Consider the following 26,744-nt stretch of genomic DNA (forward strand, 5'->3'; position numbering starts at 1 on the left):
TTATATTTGAAGAGATGAGAGATCTAAAGACGTGGGAAGAGAGAGAAAAAGAAAAAAGAAAGTTAAATCGGTGAGAGAGAGAAAAAAAATCCGAAATAATTGAGAGTTCTTTATTTTGTAAGCCTTATTATTTTGTAGATAGTCTATTATTAATCAAATTGTTTTTCAATGACTTATTATTTAGAAAAAAACAATTCTTATTTTATAAATTATTTATTATTACATGCACAAAGTATATGTAGAAAAAAAAATTGCCTTCTCTAACCTTTTCTAAATTTGAATTAAAAATATAAAAGTATTAATACATAATAATTTGATTTGTATTATTTGTTTCCTTATTTGATTTGGACATTAATAATACTTAATATTGTGCATTAAATGTTTGAATTTAATAAAATCACATATAAGGGTAATTATTGAAATATAATTAAATGCCTTTAATTAAGCTAATTTAATGACCGGTTCATTATTGAAAACCGGTTCACTCTTAAAAAATCGGTTAAAAAATTATGTCTTAAAAAACCTGTTTATCCTTAAAAAAAAAATGTTTATGCCACATGTCGCAATATTAAGGCACTTTTGAGAGTGATTCGGCTTATATATATATATGATATTGTCATTGTTCCCTACCAAAAGATAAAAATACCCATAAAGATTTCTTAATAAGACAAAAATATCCCTATAAATTCGAAAAAAAAAAGAAATTTTTTAAAAAAATTACTTTAAAAAAACGAATTTTTTTTTTTAAACGTAACTTTTTATTTTATTTTTTTTGAAACAATATTTTTTTAAAAAACGAAAAATTTATATTTTTTTAGACGAAAATTTTTAATTTTTTTTTAAATGGAAAATTTTATTTTAAAAAATATTATAAAACAAAAATTTTCAATTTTCAATTTTTATAAAAAAAATAGAAATTTTTTAAAAAAATTTCTTATAAAAAGGAAAAAAAAAAATTGGCCACCCTATAATTTTATATATAATTTTTTTTTTTTTTTAAGTTTTAGTTTTAGGTTTTTTCTATAAATTTTAGTATTTTTTTTTAATTTTTTATTTTATTTTACTAGGGTAGTTTCGTCACTCGCGAGAAGCTCATATTTTTTAAAATCGGAGCCGCCCAACTTCCTTCGCGAGAAGCTCATATTTTTTAAAATCGGAGCCGCCCAACTTCCTTCGCGAGAAGCTCATATTTTTTAAAATCGGAGCCGCCCGACTTCCTTCGCGAGAAACTCATATTTTTTAAAATCGGAGGAGCCCAACTTCCTTCTTTTTCCTTCCTTCTTCTCTCACACTCACAGAGAGCGAGAAGAAGCCGACGATTCTTTTTTCTTACTTATTCTCTCACACTCACAGAGAGACACAGGGAAGAAGCCGACAATGGAGACCACAAGGGAAGAGTCTGGGCTCGAAGCCCTACAGCGCCTGAGGGCCACGGACCCGCCGGTGTGGTTGGCGCCGAGCCCCTCGCTCTCCCAAATTGCTCGAACCGCCTCGGAGCACCTCTTCGCCTTGCTCAGGCCATTCACGCCCAAAACGCCCTTCGACAAGCTCTTGACACAGGGGTTCGACGCCGAGCAGATATGGCAGCAAATCGACCTCCAAGCGCATCCCCTTATGTCAACTATCCGCCGCCGCGAGGTGAATCAGTTCTTCTATCAGTTCGAGAAGAACCCAGGAGAGATCTCGAAGCTCATGAAGGTTGTAGAGGTTGAGAAGAAGGAATCAAAGGGTGGGAGGAGTGTTGTGAAAGAGGAAAGTGAGGATTTTGATGAGGAATTTGACGGGTTTGATGAGGAATTGGATGAGGAGGAGGAAGAGGGGGAGAGAGAGTGAGGGTGAAGAGGAGGACGAGGAAGGTGGAGGTGATGGGATTGAAGATGGGTTTTTGAAGATAAAGGAATTGGAGGAGTTTTTAGAGGAGGATGAAGTTAGGGAATATGGGTTAAAGAAGAAGGACAAGAAAGAGGAGAAGAAAGTTGATGGGTTGGGTATGGATGAAGATGAAGATGATGAAGACGAAGACGACGATGAAGATGAAGATGATGAAGACGAAGACGACGATGAAGATGAAGATGGTGATGAGGTGGGGGTGCTTTTGAGATGAATTTAAAATAGTTTGATTGGTTTTTTTTTTTTGTTTGAGAATTTAGCTTGATTTAACTTTCATCGTGGAACTAGAGTTTGAGTTATTATGGAAGAATTTCTAGTATTTTTTGTGTTAAAGATTTTTCTTTTTTCTTAGGTGGTTGTGGTTTTGAATTCGGTCTAGAAGATGCATAATTTTGAAGTGTCTTGATTTTGATGATCTTTTTTGTGGGCTTTTAACTCGTTGCATTTTGTTCTTCTAGCTTGGAGATTTTGGGCATGGTGATGATGAAGATGCGGACAAGTTGGCGAGGTGCTACTTTGTTGTTTCCCTTTGGTTTTGTTGTTCTTGTTCATTTTATTGTCATTGGTTATCATAAACTGCTCCAATTCGTTATGGTCATACTGGTATTCTTTAGGAAAATTTGCATTTTTCACAGTCTAGTTATGTAGTTGGAAAATGCAAATTCTTTAGAGTGATTCTGCTTCTATTACCAAGGATGCATCGTTGTAGTGCATGGAGTGTATTTTTCAAACTCTAGACGAGAGATTTTCTTTGGGAGTTTATTTTTGAAAATCTAGATGATAGATTTTCTTAATATTTCCCTTTTCTGGGCTTTACCCGTGGATATGTCGTTTTCAGTTATGGAGATTTTTTTGGTGCTAAGAAGAAAAAGGCTGCCAAACAAAAATCAAAATTGAAAGATGGGTCAGAAGAGTCAGACATGGATGATGAACAAGAAGATGATGAGGCATTTGAAAATAAGGTATTGTTTATTTCTTTACAGTTCAACAGAGTATGTGTGTGTCTTGCTTATTAGTTGTGAAATCTCATTCACAAGCATGAATTTTAGTTGAAATAAATCTGATTTATCTATATTTTATTTATAGAAGCAAGCGACTGTTTCCACCCATGAAAAAGAACTTGAGAATCTTCGATCTAAAGTCGAGCAGATGGAAAAAGCAAACCTGGATCCAAAAGCCTGGACCATGCAGGGAGAGGTAATATTGTCATTCTGAAAATCTATTGTTAGACGAACTTGCATGGGTTACAATTGAAGTGAATGTGGATATGACTCAAATCCTTGCATCTATGGTTTATAACAACAGGTAACTGCTGCAAGAAGGCCATTGAACAGTGCATTAGAAGTTGATCTTGATTTTGAGCACAACGCGAGACCTGCCCCTGTAATAACCGAGGAGGTTACAGCAACACTTGAAGATTTGATAAAGAAAAGGATCCTTGAGGTAGACTCCATTCGTTTAGTACATATTAGTTGGTATTCCACTATTATGTCATCAAATTATACTTTCATTTGGGCATTAGACAAGGATAGTCATATGACACCAGGAAAAATAGGAGGGCATTGCCTTTTGTTTTATTTGACATTACTTATTGCAGCATTGGTCGCTGTTGTGTAGATCTCTCCAGGATACTAATCAGGAGCAATCTTGCTATGATGTTTTTAGGGGCAGTTTGATGATGTTCAAAAGGCTCCTGCGTTGCCCTCTAAAGCACCGAGAGAAGTTAAAGAGTTGGTAAATATTGTGTACTGAAGTTAAGTCAATTTTGTGGTTTGGTTTCTATCTAGCTTTTGTCATGATGATAGAAATCACTTATTCAAGCACTTTTCCTGTTGAAATATGCAGGATGAGAATAAGAGCAAGAAGAGTCTTGTTGAAATCTATGAGGTTTGTATTTCCCGACATCATTCATTATGGAATTACTCTCCCTGCCCCACCTCTCCCTTTTGTTTTGCCTTAACTTCTGGTTATGTACACTGGATCTGTAATTTGTGATCTTTAGTTATGAAGTCAATAATATGGTTTTTTCTTCCTTCAATTACTTAAAGTTGCAAGTATTATACATCTATCTTTTTAATTATTTGCAGGAAGAATATGTTCAGAAGACAAATCTGGCGTCTGCCCCCTTGACATTAAAGGATAAACAGAAGCAAGAGGTACAAATTTTTATTTTTTTACTTAAATATTTAATGCAATTCCTTGTTATTCCATCTTTGTCAATTATTGTGTCTTAGATAGGTGGCTTTCTTATATACAATCTGTTTACTTAGGGCGCTATATGTTTTTAATGATATTTCAATTAAAAAATTATTGTGTCTTAGTGTACTTATGATGCTGTATGAGAGACTCAGACTTTGGAACTTCCCATTTAATAGTCTTGTCTTGTCATTTTTTTTTTCTTTTCTCCTTCCATACTTGATGTTTGAAGTTGTTGTCTTTGATCAGGCAAGCATGTTGTTCAAGACACTTAGCTTAAAGCTGGATGCTCTTTCTCATTTCCACTTCGTACCCAAACCTGTATGCTTCTCGATCTCAATCATTTTAATGAACATATAATTTAGGCATTATGTTACTTATCAAAAAATAATAATTTTAGGCATTATGTCATGAACGTTTTGTGTCCATGTCTTTGTTTCTTATGTGTTGTTTTGAACTGGTTATGGAGGACATGTCTATAGATGTAAATGTCCCTGCTCTAGCAATGGAAGAGGTAAGGAGTTTGCCCATCTTCACTTCAACATTTAATCTGCTCCTTATTTAGCAAGCAAGTAATATATGTGGGCATGTCTTCCATGAGCAGATTGCACCTGTTGCAGTCTCGGATGCCACTATGCTGGCTCCTGAGGAAGTGTTTAGCGGCAAAGGTGACATTAAAGAAGAAGCTGAACTTACACAGGCAGAGAGAAAGAGGAGGAGAGCTAAAAAGAAAAGGGAATTTAAAGGTAAGCTTGGATATTAGGTTCTTTCTCTGATTCTTAAATGCCAATTTTTTGTCTTTCTCTTTTGGTCAAATCACTACTACTGGTCTTGACATTAAAGAAGAAGCTATCTTGGAGTATATTCTGCCAATTTTTGCTTGCTCAGGCAAATTGTTTGTTTATCTCATTATGTGTTTTCGTTTGAGTTTCATATGCCAATTTCCAAGTAAATTATTAATTTTGGGATACATAATTACAGCTGAAGCAGCTAGACGAACTGCAAAGAAGCCACGAGACAACCCATCCCTAAACCAGGATCATGGTAACCTTTCTAACTCTAACTTGAGTAACTATCATTAAGGGAATTAATCAAATATCATCCCTTACCCTCAAACTTTTTGAAACTGGCAGACAAAGAAGGAAATGAGATCTTGCATACGAGTAAAAAGTTGCAAGGGGCTCCTTAAAGACTTCCTACTTCGATTGTGGTTACAACTCAAGGACCGATAAGGGAAGGGAAAGCCAGAGAAGGAAGGGGAGGGTGGGGTTTCTTCCCCGAATATCGTATTACCCCGATCGTAGCTTACCCTTTTGACTTTTGGTGTTATTGTAAAGAAACCCACAGGAAAGAGGGTGAAAAGGGTTGAAGCATCATATCTTTTAATAGAAAGTTAACCATTCATCTATTAGAATTCTGAGGTGATCAATTTTTGGTATGTAATTTAGAACATCCCCAAAAGAGTAGTTAAATTCACCATAATAGCTAAATTTGACTATGTTTCTACTTTTTTCCTCTCCAACAGAAAGGCCAAATTGTAGTTTTTTCTAGTAGAATGAACAGTGCTATTCGCTATTCACATTACAAGCAATTGTTTATTCTTTTCTTTTATCTCACACTCTATCTCTCTCCCAGCTCTCTCCTCTTTGTGTTCACAGTCCGAGCACAGCCCGCCGCTGTGGTGACGAAGGTGGGGCTGAGATAAATGGGTCTTTTGTTGATTTGGGCTTAATTTCCTATATAGATGAATGGTTATTTTCTTTGAATGATTTTCGGTGATTGGGTTTGATTTTGGAAGGAACAGTGGATACCCTTGGGGACCCTGGGTTAGTTTTTTTTGTTTTGATTAATTTTGCATGTCTGATATGTTTTGGGGCTTATTTTGGTTTGGGTTTTGAAGGACTACAAGTCTACAAGGCTATTCAGATGGTGGGAAGGTGATGAAATTTTGGGTGGCAGTGATGAAATGGCAGGTGGGAGGCGTGGAACATGGTTGGTTTGTAGCACTAGCAGGGGTGTTTGGGCGAGAAGAAAATTCAGGGGAGGAGCGGGTATGTGTGATGAGAGAGAGAAGTGGAAAAAAAAAAAAATAATAATAAAAAAAAATTAGAAAATAATATTTAAATAAAGTAAAGAGTTATAATAGATACTTTGTTGGAATTTGCATTGAAAAACTAGTAACTAAATTGTAAAAATGTGTATTTTGAGTGGCTTTTAGCCACTCCTGCTGGAGATGCTTTAAGAGTACGCTGATCCTATTGAACGAGTATATTTCTTCATGTCAGTTGGTTTGGTAATGATTTTAAAAATACTTTCTTTTTTAAAATAAAGGATAAAGTTTGCATTCCCTCAAATTATCATCCAGTTGATAATATTTTTCTAAACTTTCAATTGTGACAATGTAATTTATAAACTACCAAAATCTTGTCAATGTCCTCCCAAAGGCTTACAAAAAGATAAAAATACCCTTAAAGATTTCGAAGACAAAACTACCCCTATAAATTCGAAGAAAAAAAATTAAAAAGATAATTTAAAAAAAAAAATGAAAATTTTACTTTAAAAAAACGATTTTTTTTTTAAAAAAAACAAAGTTTTAAAAGTTTTTATTTTTAAAAAAACGTAAATTTTTATTAAAAAAACGATTTTAAAAAAAAATTAAAAACGAAAATTTTCTATTTTTTTAGACGAAAATTTTAAATTTTTTTAAATGGAAATTTTAATTTTAAAAAAATTATAAAACAAAAATTTTCAATTTTCAATTTTTATAAAAAAAATATAATTTTTTTTAATTTTTTCTTATAAAAAGGAAAAAAAATATTTTTAAATTTGTCTACCCTATATATATTAGTTTAGGTTTTTTTTCTAGAAATTTTAGTATTTTTTGTTTTTATTTTACTAAGGGTAGTTTCGTCATTGGGGAGAACATTGCCAATTTTTTGTAGTTGGAGGGGGACATTATCACAATTGAAAGTTTGGAGGATATTGTCATTTGGGTCGTAGTTTGAGGGAGTATGTGGATTTTCTCTTAAAATAAAAAATGTTTATTTAAAAAAATTATTAATTGACAATTAAAACATAACATTCTCTTTAAATAGAAACTCTACCAAAAAAAACACTTAGCATGTTTATATCATATTAAAACCTTTTTTCAAACAAAAATTGAAAACACACTTTTAAAAAAAAATTATCAACCATACCGGACTTTCTGTTAAATCATAAATTGTCATAAAATGACACAAATTTAAGGTTCGAATTCTAACCTTTAACTCCAATACTATATTAAATCACCATTTATTTTAAAAATATAAGTTAATAGGAAGAAATAAATTTAATCATTTAGTTTTGTTTAGGATTGCATTTGAAGTGCTTAAAAATGTTTTTAAGACTCAAAAAGTCCGTTTGAAGAAAAAATACTCGTTTGGTAAAAAAATTAAAAGCGTTTTTAAGGGTCCAAAAAGCCTAAAAATGACAAAAAAACACTTTTGGCAAAAGCTTAAAAATGAAGTTTTTGCTTAAAAACTATTTTTGACTTAAAAACTCTATTTTTCAAACGCAATTCCAAACAGGCTCAGTTCCACGTCAATGGTTTAAAGATAAACTTAAACTTAAAAAAAAAAAAAAAAAAAAAAAAAAAAAGTAGAAACAAAATTCATGTCATATCTTTTTACCTTGTGATATAGCAAGAGAGACCCAATACAAATCACGAAGATACTGATTTGTTTGTTAGATGATATTGAATAATGTTTTATCCTTTGAGCCATTCAACAGCCTTATTTGTGTTATTAGATATATACAAGTTTCATGTATTTATTTTTTATTTTTTCATTTTTAAATCTTAAATCACATGGTTCGTTTTCAGGTTATTAATCCAAGCTCATCTCCCATTCTCCCCTCCAACAAGAATTCTACATCGACCCCTGGCCATTAGGTCACCTCTAACTCTTAGCCCAAAAAAGGCTTTATATGGAAATTAATTATAAAGGTATTGCTCCCTTTGTTAAAATTCTTATTTTCAAGCAATCTAAATAGAAAATACAGAGTAGTTTTTATATGTATATTTACATCAAATCTTTTTTTTTTATTAAAAAAAAAAAAAAAAACACTCGAAATCACAATAACACCCTTGTGAGTAGTCCAAATCGAGCAAAATATTTCTCTCTGCTGACCGAAGAAAATTTGAGCAAAAGTAAAAGTCATGAAGACAGAGGACCCATCACTCCCATGCTTTCCCTTTTAACATTGTGGAGGAAGAATATGTGGTAAAGCTTTAGCAAATGCAAACAAAGTGAACCCATTCTTGGGGAGAAAGTTGACAATGAAATAACTCCAATTATTGCATGCACCACTATTCTTATTTGCTTTTTTCAAGACTCTTGATAGCAACTACCCATGAGACTAGCTAGGACATAAACGCCCTAAATTATTAATACTTTTTAGAAGCTGTTTTAAAATAATTAATGTAAAATTAAAGTAAAAAGTAACTTTAAATGTTATGTGTTTTGAATTATCTGTGAATGTTTTTATTTTGAGAAAAAAAAAGTTTTAAAAAATAATATAGTGGGACAAAGTTTTCTTTAATATATATATATATTTTTTAATTCAGTTAATTAAATTATAAGAAAAAATGTAAAATTAGTCATTGTGGTTTACTTGATTTACAATTAACTTTCTATGGTATCAAAATAAACTCAAAAGTCTCTGATGTATTCCAAAAATATAATTTAGTCTCTACAATCAAATTTCGTCTACTAATTTAACAAATTTTCCTAGTATGACATTGACTTAAATATGATAAATATCATAATTATATTGGTTCTAATGTTTTATGCTATTAGAATCTGTTAAGTTAGTGAACGAATTTGACTGTAGGAACTAAATTATTTTTTTGGCATACCTCAGGAACCTTTGAGTTTATTTTAATACCACAAAGAGTTAATTGCAAATCTAATAAATTACAAAGACTGTATTTACATTTTTTTCCTAAATTATATATGCCTCAAATATATGTGATTCGTACACGTATTTTTTAAAATGTATATAAAAAGTACATATATTTTAAATGAATATCAATTTAATAAATAAATAAAAAATAAAAAAATCACCCAATTAAATTTTTTTTTTTTTTTATCCTCTATCAATCTATCATTTACCTCTAACTGATCAACTTGTACGAGGACGTACCATCCATGCCTGTAAAGTGTAAAGTGTCTTAAAAATCTTTGAAGCACGTACGTGGCACTCAAAACCGCCAGATGGAAAGGGTGTAATAAATCCACGTGTTGGATCATAGAGCATCATGAATTGGGCAGATATTATAGCCAGATTCATGGAATTGAATTCACATTTCATTATTATAGATTAGGTCGGAAAAAATTCTTTAGAAGAAAATTCTATCATTTTTTTTAATGTGGGTTTTAAACTAATATGTGTCTGGAATTACTTGCATTTTTAATTTTCATATCTATTTTTAATAGATATGAGAATTATTTTTCATATGTTTTGAACAAATATTAGATTAATTGGTTAAATTATAAAATCTTATAATGTAATTTAGAGATTTTTTTTTTAAATTTCTATAAATGTAAAAAAATAAAATCAAGCATACAAACCCAAAAATGGAGGAGGAGCTTAAGCATAGCATAATAGCATAGAAGGCCGTTAGGTATTTTAATACTTTTTTTTAAAAAAAATTCTTTACTAAATGATATGGACTCTGTATTTATTTAAGAAATATATATATATATATATATATATAAATTTATTTTTTTATTGAATGAATCATATTATTTAAAAAGAAGAATTGAGATGTCTAGTATTATGCAATAGAATATGCAAAACTTTGACAGCACCGAACTTTCTAGCGAACGAGAAATGACGGATTTAAAAAAGAAAAAAGAAAAGAAAAAGACGGATTCATCCAACTACCCTTAACAAAAGTTGAAATACTATTCTATCTCCAACCCAAGCAAGCTTTATTATATATGTGCAATCCAGACGATACGCCACTCCATAGCTGATAGCTCTCAGTTTCTCCATTATATTCTTTCCTCAAAATCCCACTCTGATACCAAACAAATGGCGCATGAGGTCGCTGTCAAGGCTGCTGCTGGTGCGCCTGATATTCTTGGAGACTGTATGTTGGCATTCCCTCTTTCTCTTTCTCAATCTCATTACATTTTCTGGGTTTTGATTGAATCTTTGCGTAATTTTGGTTGTGCCTTTTGTTTTCAGGTCCATTTTCCCAAAGGGTCCTCCTAACTTTGGAGGAGAAGAAAATCCCGCACAAGTTGCACCTCGTCAATCTCTCTGACAAACCCCAATGGTATTCTACTAAGCCAGGGGCTTAATGTACATCCTTTTAGGAGTTTTTTTTTTTTTTTTGGTGTTGTTTTGAAGTGTTTGGGCAAATGGGTTTGTGATAGTTTTGGGTGATGATGATGATTTTATAGGTTTTTGGCGGTGAACCCAGAAGGGAAGGTGCCGGTGGTGAAGTTCGATGACAAGTGGGTGTCTGATTCTGATGTTCTTGTTGGGATTCTTGAGGAGAAATACCCTGAACCTTCTCTCGCTACTCCTCCTGAATTCGCCTCTGTGTATGTTCCTCTGTCTCTGTCTCTGTCTCTGTGTGTTTGTGTGTGTGTCTGTTTACATTTGGTTTCATGGTTCTTTTGATTCCTATATGATACATGGTTAAAAAAGTTAAAGGATCGGGGCATTTCATTTGCTTATATGCGTTAGATGTTGTAATTATACTGGTATAAATTTTAGCGTCTCTTTTATGTACTTAATTTTGATGAATGTGTGCTGCGTCTAGCGGGCATATCATAACTAAGCTCATGATAAGTAGGATTAATACAAGGTTTATTTACATAACATATATTTTTTCAAAAACTTAGAGAATGTTTGCGATGTCCTTTTGCTTTGCTGCTGTGAAATTAGTTGTTTTTGTGGTCGGAATTTGTTATCGGCCTTTTGTCTGTTAATTAAATAGATTATTATTATTATTTTTTTTCATTTTCTTTTGCTTTTCTTGATGGGTCTCTCCCAATGGACTTGGATTGATTTGCCACCATGGGTTGTTATATTTGCTTGATTTGAATTGAGAAACCTTTTGGTAAATATTTCTAAATTCTTACCAGCCTTTTATGGTGAGCTTGCAGGGGATCAAAGATTTTTGGGGCATTTGTGAAATTCTTGAAGAGCAAGGATCCCAGTGACGGATCAGAGCAGGCTTTGCTTGATGAATTGAAGGCATTGGATGAACACCTTAAGGCACATGTATGTGTGTTCACATTTAAAGAATACACTTGTAAGAGTTGTTAGTTTTGCTCTGTTTTTACTCTGGAAATTTGCGCTTATAAGTTGGAGGATGAAATCAGGGGCCATATATTGCTGGAGAGAAGATAACTGCTGCTGATTTGAGTTTGGCCCCAAAGCTGTACCATCTTGACGTGGCTCTTGGTCATTTCAAGAAGTGGACTGTCCCTGAAAGCTTTACTCATTTCCATCACTACAAGAAGGTATTTAGTTGTTATTGGTGTTGTTAAGTAGAAATGCATGTGAGGGTCAAAATTACTGAAGTCAATAATAGGAAACTCGTGATATGCCAATGATGTTTATGGTAGTAATTGAACACAAGTTTGGCATTGTGAGACAAGGATACTTTGGACTGTGTCTCTGAATCTGTTTAAGACAATTCTTCTTGTCACGCAGTTTCCTTTTAAGTAGAAACGCATCTGAGGATGAAAATCACTGAAGCCAATAGTAGGAAACTAATGATATGCCAATGATGTTTATGGTAGTAATCTGGGGGGTCACTTTTACTGAATTTGAGGTGGAGCACAGAAAATCAAGTATTTGGGTTTGGAATTTATACCGAAATTTGGAAGGACATAGTTTGGTGGAAGGTTAAAACCCTAGAAATCACAATAAAGCTAATGATGCTTATTTGTTTCACTTTTGTATATCCATTATGTGCACCCATATACTTGATGCACACACCTTAAGCCCGACTAGTGCTTTGTGGCATTACACAACAGGCCTGTTTGGTAACTATTTCTTCTCATTTTTTCTTTAAAAAGTCTCATTTCTTCACATTAATAAACAACTTTCTTGGATTTTCTCTCACAAAAGAAAATCAAAATTCTTTTATACTTCATATCACATCAATCAATTTCTTCCTTATTTCTCGTCTCAAAACTCTTTGTCAAATACACCAAGTCTCAATGTACTTAAATACACAGAATGATTGAGATGTATGTTTTACTTGTATATAACCTTAAGGATTAGCTCAATCGGCTTTGGGACAACGCCTCATTAAGTGGCCAAAGATCACTAGTTTGAATCTCTCATTTACCCCTGTTTAGGTTAAATATTAGAGTATTCTACTTTTCAGAACTAGTGTCGTTGGAAATAATCTCATTCCACATGTTTGCATGCATTTCTGCTGCTTCGGATATAATGAGTAGGTTTAGAATTATTTTGGTTGACTAATGGTCAGTTTTGTTTTGTGATCTTATTTTGCAGTTGCTTTTCTCTCGGGAATCTTTTGAGAAAACCAAGGCTACAAAAGAACACGTAATTGCAGGATGGGAGCCGAAGGTCAATGCCTGAAATAGTTCTAAGTTATGAGGCTTTTGAACTTTAGTTGTGAAGTGTGGGTGAGACTTGTGAACGTTAGACCTAAAAATGGACTCTGTTTGAACCCATGTCTAATAAATGTATTATCCTGTGTGTGTCAGCTATGGTATTTGCTATGACTTGGTAAATAGTTGGTCTATTTATGCATTTCCCTTTTCCTTTGGGAGTGTGTATGTTCACTCAACTATGCTATTTGTCAATTAGTCCTTCAAAGAATTAGATGATGGGGTTGAAAGTAGAAACCACTTAACCCAAAAGGTTGGAAAGAAAAAAAGAAAAGGATTAAAGAAAAAATTGGATAAAGATAGTGATTCAGTGATATAACATGATTAAATTTAGAGGAATTTTGTATATCATATTTTTATCTTACAACTATACGACAATGCTAACGTGACAATTTTAACTATACTTGGTTTTTATTTTATTTTTACATTGACCAATTTGAAGGTTGGTTGAGAATGTCGTGTTAGTATCGTGGTATAAATATATGATTTCAACATTACTCTTGAATTTAACTCCATAACATAATTTATGGAAGCCTCACTCATCGTTATGGGTATCGACGCAGTTCCGGTTACCGGTTATTAGCTAAAACAACTAATCAGAACCGGGGTACCCGGTTATTGAATTTATAAAACCGAAACTAGTAACCAGTTACCCGGTTATGTAATAACCGTTTGGTTACCAGTTGATACTCGGTTTTCCGAACCGGTAACCAGATTTTTAAAAATTTGGGTATTTTGGGTATGAGCCTACCTTTTAGAAAATATTAATGTTGGAAAGCCATATTTTAGAAATTTGCAATGTCACTGACGTCATTAGGATTTAGCGTTAATTTAGACTGTATAGGATTGAAATCTCTTTTATATCTATATCTATGTAAAACTAATAAAAATACAAAACTACATTTACTTAAAAAAACGAAAAAGAACAACGAATAAGGCCAATTGTGGGTCTATTTTATATATATATAAAGAAGATTTTGACATCATTATTTAGAATTTAACAGAAAATTCTAATAGCTATGTAATATATATTACAAACTTTTAAAACGTGAAGACCCAACACTGAGAAATAAAAATTCTGATCAACTTGAGAGGTGGTGGCCGAAAAATTGGGTTGACAATGGGCCAAAAGGCTACAGTGACTTGGGGGGAGAAACTCGGCTGGCATGGGGCGCCGAAAATTGGACCCACTTGGGCGGATTATCAAATCGGGTAAACCGGGTCCGATGGGTGCGTGTAGCTGTAGCATTATTTCCATGAAGTGTTAACATAAGGCTTAAAATGACTTTTTGATGGGTTTGAATTAAATAATAATAAACAAATTATGTTATCATACCCGGACGAGTTTATCTAGATTTAGCAATATTGCCATGAAAGTGTAAAAGAGTAAACTCCCAAAAATATATAAAAAAAATTAATCTGCCTTTTTAAAAGATAAATTAATCTACCAAATAAATTTATCTCTTTATAAGCAGACTAGAAGATACTGATTTGAAAAAACGCTTATTTAAACCCAAATCATGATTTCACATAAGATATATTTGATAAAAAAATAATTTTTAAAATGTTTTACCAAACGCTTTTATAATTTTAAAAAGTATCGATTTTAAAAACATAATTTTTAAAATCGTACTTATTAAAATCGCAATCCCAAACAAATCCTATAGAAATAAAAAGTGAGCTTCATGTAATTAAACAGCAGATAACATCCAACCATTGTACACCGTACACCACATCATAATAACAAGCAATAGTTCGGTTAACTAAATAACATTATTACCGATTTGTTTACCCTAGACAGTAGATATATAATACAGTAACGTGGCCTCTTCTGATTGGTCAGTGCATGCGATTTATTTGGGGGGACAACCAAATACTCCCTGAGTCCCTGACTTTACATACGTATACTTTGATATTATATGTAGGCAGTTGGGACCACATGAGTGACACGTCCGACTCTGACATATACGTACCTTTGTCTTTAGTCGTCGGAATCTTTCGAGGAATCCGAAATCATCTTCTGGATCATTTGCATTGTCTCTTCCTCCAACATTTGGTCGTCTGCTTTGCTTTCATGAGATTGAGCATACGCCTCAAAGAATCGCTTGTTCTCTTTCTCCAGTTCATTCCACACTGCATATTCATGAATGTTACGTTATCATTTTTCTAGTACATTAATCCTATCTATCTCTGTGTGTAAAGTTATTAACGTTTCATTTTTCCAGTACAAACCCATCGGAGCTACGTTAGTTGTTTGTGCTCAAATTTTGAAACAAGCATAAGCATTTGCAAATCAATTAAGGTTGTTCTTTTGGCAGCCTTCTTTGTCTCATGTGTTGAAACCAAAAAGAGATCGAGAGAGTTGAAAGAAACAAACCAGTGGAGGTGATGACAGGTTGGATATTTCCATGTTTTGAAAGGGCTTTCATGCACTCTTGTTTAGTCATATGGAAGATAAGACACTTCTCTATCAGGTGCTGCACCTATATACATACAAGTATTTCCGATCATCATCATCAACAACATTAATAACAAAACACAAAAGTTAAAGTAACACACTGGATAATATGACTGAAATCAGCCATGAAGATCGAACTAAAAAGTTATTTCAGTTACCAGGTGTATGTATGAAGGAGCAGAGTCCCCCATGATCCTATATATATATATATATATAATCTCTGATCTTCAGCAAGAGTGTGTCATGTATGTTTTATGTATATATATAAAACATACTAAAAGTAGCAGAAGGGGTGGTGGAGGGGAGAGATAGATGATGATAATTGGTTGGAAGGAGATAAATAGAGGAGATTTGTGAATTGCCATTTTTGTGTTGTAGGATTGGCATTAGGATACGTCTTCCACTATAGTCTAGATAAGTGGGTCATCCCGGACCCCCAATAAAAAATCCTTCTAATTATAAATTGAGAAAGACAAACCCAACATCATCCAGATGGCGGCCTCCTATAGTAGCCAAAGTGACCCTCCTTGGCTAGCCTCTCTCGCAAATCAACAAGCACCACATGCTAGCAAAGGAATGGCTTTCGTCTTTTTGAAAGAATACAATATCCAGGAAATTATGCACAAATAAATATCGTGGTTCGATCGGCAGTATATACCTACATCCGCAGAAGTTGGAGATGTCATGGGTAATAGTCCATTCCATGTGATATTCTATGCGATGCACGTAAAACTCTATTTTATAACATTTAATAAAAATTTAATACATCAGGTAAAAATACCATATCAAATGCAATAGAGATAAAAATACTGTATCTTTAATTCAAATAAATTTTATAGACTTTTCTTTTCGTTTTAACTCAACGCCCACCGCCCACCATCCACCTCCGAGCCCTCAACATCGGAGTCTTTAAAACCGCGACTAAGACAATGGCTCTTGTGGTTTTATCAATGGGTATTTTGTCAAGAGAAGAAAAATTATTTGATGTGAAATGTTATATTATTTTTTGTGTTTCAAGTTTAAGTGCCTGCTTCTTATTAGATGATACAAAATACTAAATTTATACCGCGACCTAATTAAAATTATTCACTAGAGGTTATTATCGTCCATTATATATACAAAGGATGTTAGCACGTTATAGGAATTGAAGCAAAGAGAGACCACAAAATTACAACAAATTCCAGCAAAAGAGCAACATTGACATATATGGCGCCATTCATTGACAATGGGAAAGAGTAACTTAGGCAACTTTCCTTTCAGAAAGACTTCCTTCGTTGTAACATCTTTCCATTGAAATTTGAAAATGAACGGATATTTTGATAAATCAATTCCTATGTTTTGTCAGTTTGTAAGCATGGCCTGTTTAAGAGTGCGATTTTAAAAATTGCGTTTTTAAAAATTGCATTTTTGAAATCGCTACTTTTTAAAATTGCATAAGCGTTTGATAAAATATGTTAAGAAATACTTTTTTTATCAATTGAGTGTTTGGATAACATTAGCATATAATTACGGTTTCATGGTCAAATAGGTAAATATTGCGCCAAATATTGTTTTAAAGGAAATCGTAATTTTGATTTAAATTTACACATTTTCAAATAATCACACCTTAGTCAACTTATAGAAATCGTAATTTTTTTTTAAAAAAAAAAAAAAAGAAAAAAAAGAAATCGTAGATTTTTTCACGATTTTAAAATTTACGTTTTTAAAATCGCAATTCCAAACATTCTAAAATTGCGATTTGATTTAAAAAAACAGATTATTTTTTAAAACACGCACTCTCAAACGGACCCAAAATTGGTGATGGGATGGTATCGTGGATTCATGGTAGAGGTTGTTACACACTTGCACACCAACACCTCCAACCTATACGCTATTTTGGAACTCGGCTTCTTTCAGTTTCTCGATCGATGCATACGTACGTTGAACTAATTGTATTCAACTCGCTGTCTTGTCTACCTTTACGTAGACTGCTAGCAATTTGTGCCTATTCTAGGATCTCAACTTGCAACTTTTGATGGCTCTATCTTCTCTTGGGATTTTGTTTTTAATCACCGGGAACCCTCCAAGGAGGTTATTGAAAGGCAAATTCCGGACTCGTCCAAGGCTCCCTCCCTCCCACTGTCCCACATAAATCAGATAATAGTTAGTTTTGTTGAAAGCGTGTGGTCCCAAAGAATTATTTATACTAAAAAAAGTATAATGGAGATGCCATTAAGTTCTAATCAAGTCTTCGTCACTTGAGCCAATCCTATATGTAATATTCTATTAATAATGGAAGTCCCCCGCCATTTTGCATCGAATCGGAACATGTCACCAATATCAGACGTAAAGCTGGGCCTGGAAATTTGTTTGCTACTTACCATTATGTTTTTTTTTTTTTTTTCTTTCTTTCTTTTATCTTGTCAATTGACGTACAAGAAATGAACAAATTCACAATTGAATATGTAACAATAATAAATTAAAAAAAGAAAAAAAAACCCACAAAACAATATTAAACCTGTCAAAGTAATGATTAAGTGATTACAAATTTACCTATTCCTATCAACTTAAAATTTTGAGATAATTAGTAATTTAACATGGTATCGGAGCCAAAGGTCCTAAGATCAAACTTTGACTCCGATAATTCACCCTTCATTAAATATTTCACGTGTTGAGCATCACCTATTAAAAAGGGAGTTTGAGCCCACACGTGAGAGTGAGTGTTAAAGTAATAATTAAGTGATTAAAAATTTACCTTTTTTTAAATCTGTTTGGGATTACGTTTGAGAAATAAAGCTTTTAAGTCAAAAAGTGCTTTTGGGCAAAAGTTTCATTTGTAAATTTTTGCCAAAAGTGCGTTTTGGCCAATTTTAGGCTTTTTGGACCTTTAAGAGTGCTTTTAATTTTTTTTACCAAACGAGAACATTTTTTCTACAAATGAACTTTTTTAGTGTTAAAAACACTTTTAAGCTCCTCAAACGGAATCCCAAACAGACCATATAATTGGTAATTTAACAAGGACGAGCGAGCATGCTTCACAAATAGGTACTGATTGTACTGATTTTTTTGTGGCATAGGAGCAACATGTAGTAATTAGTATGCATCTTTGTATGGTCCACCGGTTCTAATTTAGATATTGGACTATATGGTAAAACAACGTTAAGTGAGCTGAAACATATTCCTTGCTTTCATAAGCCCAAAAACTTATGGGCTTAAAACTCTAGGGCCTTGGTTTTTTCATAATAAATCTCCATTAGCAAACCCCTAATTTATTTCAAACTGACTCATTTTGTGATGAAATATAAATCGTGGAGAATAATAGGGAAAGCAAAAGGGAAAATGGCGACAGGGTTTTGAGGTGATTCGGCCTTAAAAGCTTACATTCACTGCTACGAAAACTACACTTTGTTCTTATTATTGACTTAGATATTTACATTACGACCCATGCTTGTTCTTCTCACTTCTCAAAATTATCATTGGATATCTGGGACCATACGAGTTTTACATATAAACCCCACAGATCTAATGGTAATTTTGTAAAGTATAATAACGGGAGAAGAACTAGGGAATGATGTATAATACATCAATTTTGAAGCCCACGCCAAAAACCCAACAAGCAAAACCTAAAACCTTATTCTAGTTCTTAATCTCACACATGGTTTGGCACGTTATACGCGCACAACGAGGCCCACATAAGCAATATTTGAATTGCAACGGCAACAAAAATGTTTTTTTTTTTTTTTCAAAATTGGGTTGAAAAAATTTCACGCAAATACAGTTTATAAATTTGTTATGAGTTTATTGACATGTGAGAAACACGTAAATTTTAAATTAATAAGTGAGAATCACATATTTTTTATTAGAACTATTAAAAATGTATATGCTTCTCACATGCTCAAAAGACTCGTAATAGTTTTAGAGTAATGATACTCTAGATGTTCACACCGGCTGATTTGTTGTGTTTTAAGTGACTTTTTAAGTCAGTCGCTTAAAAATGACAGAAGTGTTAGCTACTGAAAACACAGCATATTAGCTAGTGTACATGAAAATATTGTATGAAGAATAACATTACTTATGATTTTATAGACTGGATTAGAAAAAATTTCTCCAATCCAATTCGAAGAAGAATTCTGTCCCAATGACAAATTACCTGTTAAATTATTGTTTTTATTCATCTGGGATATTCGTGCATGAAATATCAATATTAAAATCTATAGAATTTCCTTTTCTTTTCTAATCCTGATATAATATATTGATATATGAAGATGTTATAAGAAATGTTTATATATGTGTATATTTTGGGTGAACTTTTTGTGAGTTCAATTGTATCAAGTTCATAGGAGAAGGAGAAGTTATACCAGTAATGTTATAAGCCTCTCTTGTATCACTCCAAAAATAATATGACTTTTAAAATCATCATTAAACTTGTAATTGATTATTATTAAATTTTGATCAAGTGACGATTTTAAAAGCTGCCTCATTCTTTGAGCGAGACAAAAATAACACAATAATTAGTTGTAGGATTACTCTTGTTATACCTATTGCATGCTTTGGTGGTCAAGCTCTTGGAAGATTTTCGGGTTGGGCTCATATTTCTTCCCCTTTCCTTTGGGTGTTTGATACCGACTTGGATTTGACTGGTGATACTGTTTTATGTTGAATTCATTTAGTAAATTATTTGAGAAAGAGGACTAGAAAGCGACATTACGTCTTGGTCTTAATTTTGGTAGGGACTGGTATCTTTAGTTGGCTAGCAAGTTTATCTAGATTTGAAGGGCTGGTATCTTTAAACGTAGATAATAATTTTAGGTTTTTGAATTGGCTAATTCAGTGACAAAATAATTTTGAATGCAAGTTTTTTTGAGGACACTTTGATCGAGGCGTAATTGTGAAGGACTTTTCGAAAAGCTCATTTGTAATGGTGTCTGAAAAGCGTACAAACGGTGTGTTATGTGAGGACCACTGACACGCTCGTATGATGTACGCACAAACAAGATGTCCAGAGAAGATTTATAAGATGTGGTTAAGCTTAATCAATCAATAATAGAAGACATATATGGTATGGTTAAGTTTAATCAATCAAAGAAATGAGCCAATTGGAATTTCATTAATTGAAGTTAAAATTGGATTTGATTCAATTCCTTATTATGCACACGTCTCATTATTTCGACCATAACTTTCGTCTCTAGTGTCAGATTGAGGTGAAACTAGCAACATTAGAAAGCTAACTCAATATTAGATGAATTGTCCCACAATATAGGCCTAAGAATATGGACGAATTATATCCAAAGTTTCCTTTTCCTATTAGGTTTTCTTGATCATATTCCAACTTGTATTAGGTTTTCTTGAAGTCTATTTAAGGGGATTTCTAATAACGAAATTTTAAGATCATTAGAGGCAATATTTTTAGGGAAAAAAGAGATTTTTTTCTCCATATGCTAAGAAAGAAAGTTTATGTTGTTATGCTTTCAAGTGTATCTCTCTAAGAGTCTTTGTTGTAAAACACAACCGTTCATCAACAACAACTGAACCCTATCAGAGTTCTGATAAAGGAGATCAAGTAGAAGAATGGTTTCAGACATTCTGAGAATGGCTACTGTGATAGAAGTCAAGTGGTTAGCTTATCTTATGCAAGAGAGCGTTAACTATAAATGTTTTGTATGAATGAGCTTCTTGTAATCCTTATTTTTATATAGTGGATTGATTTTTTAGGTTTGGCTGTTTCAAAGTGATTTTACTTTTGAAGAGTTCTTCGAAAGGTTTCCATTTCATCAAAAAAATCTTTGTGTTAATTGATTTATCACTTTTCATATATTTAGTGATTGTTTGTGTGGTCTATAATTTTTAAATTCAGTATTAATTGGTAAACACATATTCAACCCCCATTTTAGGTATTTTTTGGAGTCTATTTATATTTTCAAAGAAAACATAACTAATCATATCGTATGACTCAGCTAGCAAGCATATATAAACTTCATCTCTTTGTATCTTTATCTACAACATGCAGCTATCTAATTGCAAGCATAAAATTGCAGTTGAAAAACTTAACTAAAGAGATCATACAATCATTCAAGATAGAAAGATAATTCTTAAAACATGAATAAGAGATGCTATCTCTTAGGCATATATATACTCTTTTTCAAAAAACCAACAATTATAACTTTTCATTAATACAATTTTAATTAAAACACCTATTTAGGCCCACTTAATTTGACTTTAAATATCATGACTCTTTCGAATTGTGGTCCACATATAAGGTCAATTAAAGATTTAGGATCTAACACAATCTTCTTATCTTGATCAAGCTTCAACAATGGCATTGTTTATGTTGTGCATACACTTGTGAGGGTTGTATCCCACATTGAAGAAATATAAAGAACAAGAATACTTAATATACATAAGTGGACCCAAGCCCATTAGCTTAAGTTTTTAGGCTAAAAGTGGTGTCCTAATATGTATATTAATTTACTCTTGTTTGACTCCCCTTGGTGTTTCTCTCCCCAACAGCTTAAACTGTCGTACTAGAAGATAACTTAATGTCTAAAGGTACCAATGTTTTTTTTTTTTTTTTGTTGGACATGTCCACATAAGAGAAGGGGGAGGAGGGATTCGAATTAGTGACCTCCGCTTTATGAGGCGTGATTTACAGCCGATTGAGCTACCCCTTAAGGAATGAAGCTACCAATGTTGTATCAGAAGAAGAATATGATACATTAACAACTAACTGCTAATTAATCTAAATGATGTATGATTGAGGGGTAGGAGACAGATAAATTTCAAAAAATAAAAAACAAAACTGCATGAGAATCATGTTTTAAAAAAGTTGGATCCCAAAGACAAATTTATTTTTGTCAGATTTAATTAATTAGTCTAATGACTCTGACATGATTCACTCAGTCATATATTTTTGTCAAATTTAATTAATTAGTCTAATGACTCTGACATGATTCACTCCGTCACTCGGATTTAGTCTGTGGACCACTCAACATACTCCTCACCTGCAACTCCAAAATATATATATATTTATATTTTTCATCCACTCGTATTAAACTTTAAATTATGATAATATTTCGATGGCGTCTCGATCAAGTTCTGATGAGTCTTGATTGGGTCGCAATTGTTTTCCGACCAAGTCCCAACTAGATCCCAGTGGTTGCTTGGCCAGGTCATGGAGAGTCTTGACCGGGTCTTAACGATGTACGAAGCAACCAAGTCCCCCATGATCCTATATAAAATCTCTGATCTTCAGCAAAAGTGTATGTAAAAAAAAGAAATATAGGAAACGGTTTAATAAATATGAGTTGGGAATGAGAGAATAGGTGCAATATGAAGCTGGAGCAGCATATATGCCATGCATGGTGGAGTGTGTATATATATATATATATATAACATACTAAAAGTAGAAGGGGTGGTGGAGGGAGGAGATAGGTTGGGAGGAGATACTTTGCAAATTATGACCATTTTTGTGTTGTAGGATTGCCGGAAATAGGCTACATCTTCCAGTTGATAAGTGGGTCATCCCGGACCCAATTAGAAATCCCCGTAAATGAGAAAGACAGATCCACAACATCCAGATCGAGGGCGTCCTCCTACATATAGTAGCCAAAGTGACCTTCCTTGGCCCGAGTAATTCAGACAACTTTCCTTTTCAGAGACAGATTTTCTTCTTTGCAACATTTTTCCATTGAAATTTGAGAGTGAAGTGATATTTTGATATATAATTCAATTCCTGTGCTTAATTTGTCAGTTTACAAGCATACAAATTAAATTGGTCCATACCATGATGCCTGATGGCTGATGGGATGCAGGCTGCAGCAATATTGGTAGAGATTGTTACACGTACGCTTACACCAGCACCGATCGGCTTTTCTCAGTTTCTCCAAAAAAGCACCTCGATGCAAACGTACGTTGAACTAATTATTGTAATCAACTCCCTGTCCTAGACGTCTGCTCCGCCACCGACCAAATAATTAATAAAGGTTGTCAATTTGGCGGGTCTTGCATTTGGGCCAACCCGAACTTCCACCCCGTGGCATTTTGGGGTGGTGTGGCCATCCCAAATTTGTTTTAAGGGTGGCTGTAGCCACCCTCAGAGCTCTTCTGGAGTGGTTGTGTCCACCCTTGAGAACTTTGAGGTTGGTTGCAGCCAGGGACGGAGAGAGTGGGGGACTGGCATGGCTAGGCCCCCCAAAATGACAAAAAATAAAAAAATAATAATAATAATAATAATAATTTTTTTTTTTTTTTTTTTTTTTGCCAATGGGCCCTTGCCCATTAAATTTTTTCAGCCATGGCCCCTGCCTATTCTCAAGGCTGGCTCCGTCCCTGGTCGCAGCAACCCCCATTGCCGCTTTTGTTGGCCACCCACTTTTTTTTTTTTTTTTTTAAGATGAGTTGAAGAAAAAAAGTGAGAATTTTAGTAATTTTGATTCAATTCCAGTTAAAGCATATGTGTTGTTACCAAATTAAGGAATATGAATAACTATTTTATTCAACTCTTCTATATTATCAGTAATAAATATTCCATTTTCTAATGAAATACACATTCTGCGAATCAAATGAGCACTTAAATTTTAGAAAGTGTTTGCAATGTCACTCCCTATTGTTAGGGTTGGTAGCCGGACGGTGGCTAGTAAATTGGGTCGACAATGGGCCAAAAGGTTGCAATGACTTGGGGCGAAAACTCGGCTAACATAGGGTGCCAAAAACTTGACCCACTTGGTCCGATTATCAAATTAGGTAAATCGGGTCGACATGTGTGGGCTGGCAAAATGGGTTGGCGTGTTAGGTTCGTGTCAACCCGGTTGACTAGCAAACCCGTTTATGCCAACCCAAACCCGACACATTTATATAAATATGTCGAACACCTAAACCCAAACACGACATGTTTTCTTAACGGGTAACACAACACAACACGTGTAACTCATTTAAATAAACATTTTGTTTCAGGTTGAACCAACCCGACACATGAACACATCTAAGTAAGATGTCAATAGGGGTCCAACCTGACCCAATCCTGCAATGAAGTCATTTCAATTTTTATGGCATAACCAAAATGGCAAAATTCCATAAACCAAGCAGCAATGTGGCAATTTTTAATTGAAAAAGAATGGTGGTTGGAGTTGATTGAAAGCCTTCAAAACAACAAAAGCTAATTCATAGATCTATTATTAGTGTTGATTGAGCTTGAGCATATACATCTCAACATATCTTAAAAAAACTTGCATAATTTCAACAAACATATGAATAATCTATTTAGCTAAATTTTAAGATACGTGTCTAATTCCAATAAACATCTATAGCATGCAATGTAAAACAAATGAATGACAAATATTTTTTTTTTTTTTGGGGGGGGCGGACCTGCGAACCCGCGGATTGACACAACGAAACCCATTTATTAAATGGGTGATCTGTTTATGACCCAAATCCAATTAACATAAACTTTAACCTTAAAATTACGTGTCATGTTTGTATCGTGTTCGTGGATCGTGAGTTAAATTGACAGCCCTAACGTATAGCAATATCCCATGACAGTGTTTACATAAGGTTTAAATTAAATGACTTTTTGATGGGATTACATTAAATAATAATAAAATTATGTTAACATACCCGGATGAGTTTATCTAGATTTAGCAATATTGCCATGAAAGTGTACAAATTATTTATTTCCACAAAAACATGCACATCTACTTTTCTCTCTTGAATAAATTGAAAAAGAGTAGACAATTGAGATAGATAATACTTAAGCACATAACTGCCACGTACCAATTTATAAAAAAGTTTGTAATACACTTAATTAAGAACTGTACAAAGATAAAGTACAGGTTCTTAATTAACATCACACAGCATCCAACCATTGTACGTACCACACCACATCGTATAATTAAGGATAAACTTCACTTAACTCCCTCAAACTACCACTCCAATGATAATCTACCCCACAAACTATCAATTGCGACAATTTACCCCCCAAATTACCAAAACAATGACAATGTACCATCAATTTTAACAAAATAATAAAATTATCCTTACTAAAATAAAAACAAAAATACTAAAATTTAATTTTTTTTCAAAATTTTAAGGGTATTTTTGTTTAATTGAAAATTTTATAAGGGTAATTCGTCATTTTGTTAGCATTGAGAGTTACATTCTCATTGTTTTGGTAATTTAGAGAGTAAATTGTAGTAATTAATGATTTAGGGAGTAAATTGTCATTGGAGTGGTAGTTTGAGAGATTAAGTAAACTTTATTTTATAACTAAATAACATTGTTAATTACCGATTTGTTTACCCGAGACATTAGATATATAATACAGTAAGGGGGCCTCTTCTGATTGGTCAGTACACATGCGATTTATTTGGGGGGACAGCCAAATACTTCGTGATCTTCCGTATACTTTGATATTATATGTATGTAGGGAGTTAGGACCACATGAGTGACACGTCCGACTCTGATATATACGTAGCTTTGTGCTTAGTTGTCGGAACCTTTCGAGGAATCCGAAATCATCTTCTGGATCATTTGCCTTGTCTCTTCCTCTGACATTTGGTCGTCTGCTTTGCTCTCATGAGATTGAGTATACGCCTCAAAGAATCGCTTGTTTTCTTTCACCAGTTCATTCCACACTGCATATTCATGCATGTAACGTTATCATTTTTCCAGTACATTAATCCTATATATCTCTGTGTGTAAAGTTATTAACGTTTCATTTTTCCAGTACAGACCGAGCAACGTTAGTTGTTTGTGCTAAAATTTTGAAACAATATTTGCATAAGCATTTACAACTCAACTAAGGTTGTTCTACTCTCTACGTGTACGTGTTGATCATGAAACCAAAAAGAGAGAGAGTTGAAAGAAACAAACCAGTGGAGGTGATGACAGGTTGGATGTTTCCATGTTTTGAAAGGGCTTCCATGCACTCTTGTTTAGTCATATGGAAGATCAGACACTTCTCTATCAGGTGCTGCACCTATACATTAATTGTAGTTCCGATGATGATCATCATCATTCATCAACAACATTAATAACAAAACACAAAAGTTAAATTAAGACGCTGGAAAATATGACTGAAATCAGACACGACGATCTGATCAGTTACCAGGTGTATGTATGAAGCAGAAGAAGAGTCCCCCATGATCCTATTAATTGTCTCCGATCTTCAGCAAAAAGAAAGATAGGAAACGGTTTAATATTATGATTTGAGAATGCGAGAATACCAAGCATAGTGGAGATGGTTGTAAGTAGTAGCTAGTATATAACGTACTAAAAGTAGAACGGGTGGTGGAGAGGGGCCAAGAGTCTCGCGCGTGGGAGATAGATGATGATAATTGGTTGGGAGGAGATAAATAGAGGAGATTAATTGGTTTGTAAATTACCATTTTTGTGTTGCAGGATTGCCTCCATTAGGCTACATCTTCCACTTGATAAGTGGGTCATCCCGGACCCAATTAGAATTAATCCTCATTATAAATGAGAAAGACAAATCACCCATACCACCCAGATCGCGTCCTCCTATAGTAGCCAAATTGACCCTCCTTTTTTTTTTTTTTTTTTACTTGTCGCTGATCAAGACAAAA

At 33.5% G+C, this 26,744-nt stretch overlaps 3 protein-coding genes and 1 pseudogene across 6 annotated transcripts; 2 read left to right on the forward strand and 2 right to left on the reverse strand.

The window, feature by feature from the left end:
• The first annotated feature begins 1,273 nt into the window (after positions 1-1,273).
• LOC132187583 (M phase phosphoprotein 10-like) lies at positions 1,274-5,772 on the forward strand (annotated as a pseudogene). Its single transcript, XR_015912710.1, has 13 exons — positions 1,274-2,083; positions 2,349-2,398; positions 2,729-2,852; positions 2,977-3,087; positions 3,196-3,333; positions 3,556-3,624; positions 3,736-3,777; positions 3,978-4,046; positions 4,336-4,407; positions 4,556-4,600; positions 4,691-4,832; positions 5,068-5,130; positions 5,220-5,772. The product of XR_015912710.1 is annotated as a M phase phosphoprotein 10-like (transcript).
• A 4,299-nt stretch (positions 5,773-10,071) lies between these two features.
• Positions 10,072-12,826, forward strand: LOC132186879 (glutathione S-transferase DHAR2). The gene is made up of 6 exons (XM_059600989.2): positions 10,072-10,219; positions 10,318-10,408; positions 10,536-10,679; positions 11,247-11,364; positions 11,466-11,606; positions 12,613-12,826. The coding sequence occupies exons 1-6, from the start codon at positions 10,162-10,164 to the stop codon at positions 12,697-12,699; spliced, it is 639 nt and encodes a 212-aa protein (XP_059456972.1). The 5' UTR covers positions 10,072-10,161; the 3' UTR covers positions 12,700-12,826.
• An 870-nt stretch (positions 12,827-13,696) lies between these two features.
• Positions 13,697-15,554, reverse strand: LOC132188383 (uncharacterized). Of its 2 annotated transcripts, XM_059602818.2 has the most exons (4): positions 15,348-15,554; positions 15,109-15,214; positions 14,705-14,864; positions 13,697-13,971 (listed from the first exon to the last, which is right to left on the reverse strand). In XM_059602818.2, the coding sequence occupies exons 1-3, from the start codon at positions 15,378-15,380 to the stop codon at positions 14,713-14,715; spliced, it is 291 nt and encodes a 96-aa protein (XP_059458801.1). In that variant the 5' UTR covers positions 15,381-15,554; the 3' UTR covers positions 13,697-13,971; positions 14,705-14,712. The 2 variants fall into 2 exon arrangements, with proteins under 2 accessions (XP_059458801.1, XP_059458800.1); XM_059602817.2 differs by lacking the exon at positions 13,697-13,971 and having other exon boundaries at positions 14,387-14,864; positions 15,348-15,553.
• A 9,745-nt stretch (positions 15,555-25,299) lies between these two features.
• Positions 25,300-26,451, reverse strand: LOC132188700 (uncharacterized). Of its 2 annotated transcripts, XM_059603229.2 has the most exons (4): positions 26,432-26,451; positions 26,267-26,324; positions 26,032-26,137; positions 25,300-25,793 (listed from the first exon to the last, which is right to left on the reverse strand). In XM_059603229.2, exons 2-4 carry the CDS (start codon positions 26,300-26,302, stop codon positions 25,642-25,644), a joined length of 294 nt encoding a protein of 97 aa, XP_059459212.1. In that variant the 5' UTR covers positions 26,303-26,324; positions 26,432-26,451; the 3' UTR covers positions 25,300-25,641. The 2 variants fall into 2 exon arrangements, with proteins under 2 accessions (XP_059459212.1, XP_059459213.1); XM_059603230.2 differs by lacking the exon at positions 26,432-26,451 and having other exon boundaries at positions 26,267-26,365.
• Between the last annotated feature and the right edge of the window lie 293 nt (positions 26,452-26,744).

This window comes from Corylus avellana, chromosome 6, assembly GCF_965113065.1.
Source record: "Corylus avellana chromosome 6, dhCorAvel1.hap1.2, whole genome shotgun sequence".
Classification (NCBI taxonomy): Eukaryota; Viridiplantae; Streptophyta; class Magnoliopsida; order Fagales; family Betulaceae; genus Corylus; species Corylus avellana.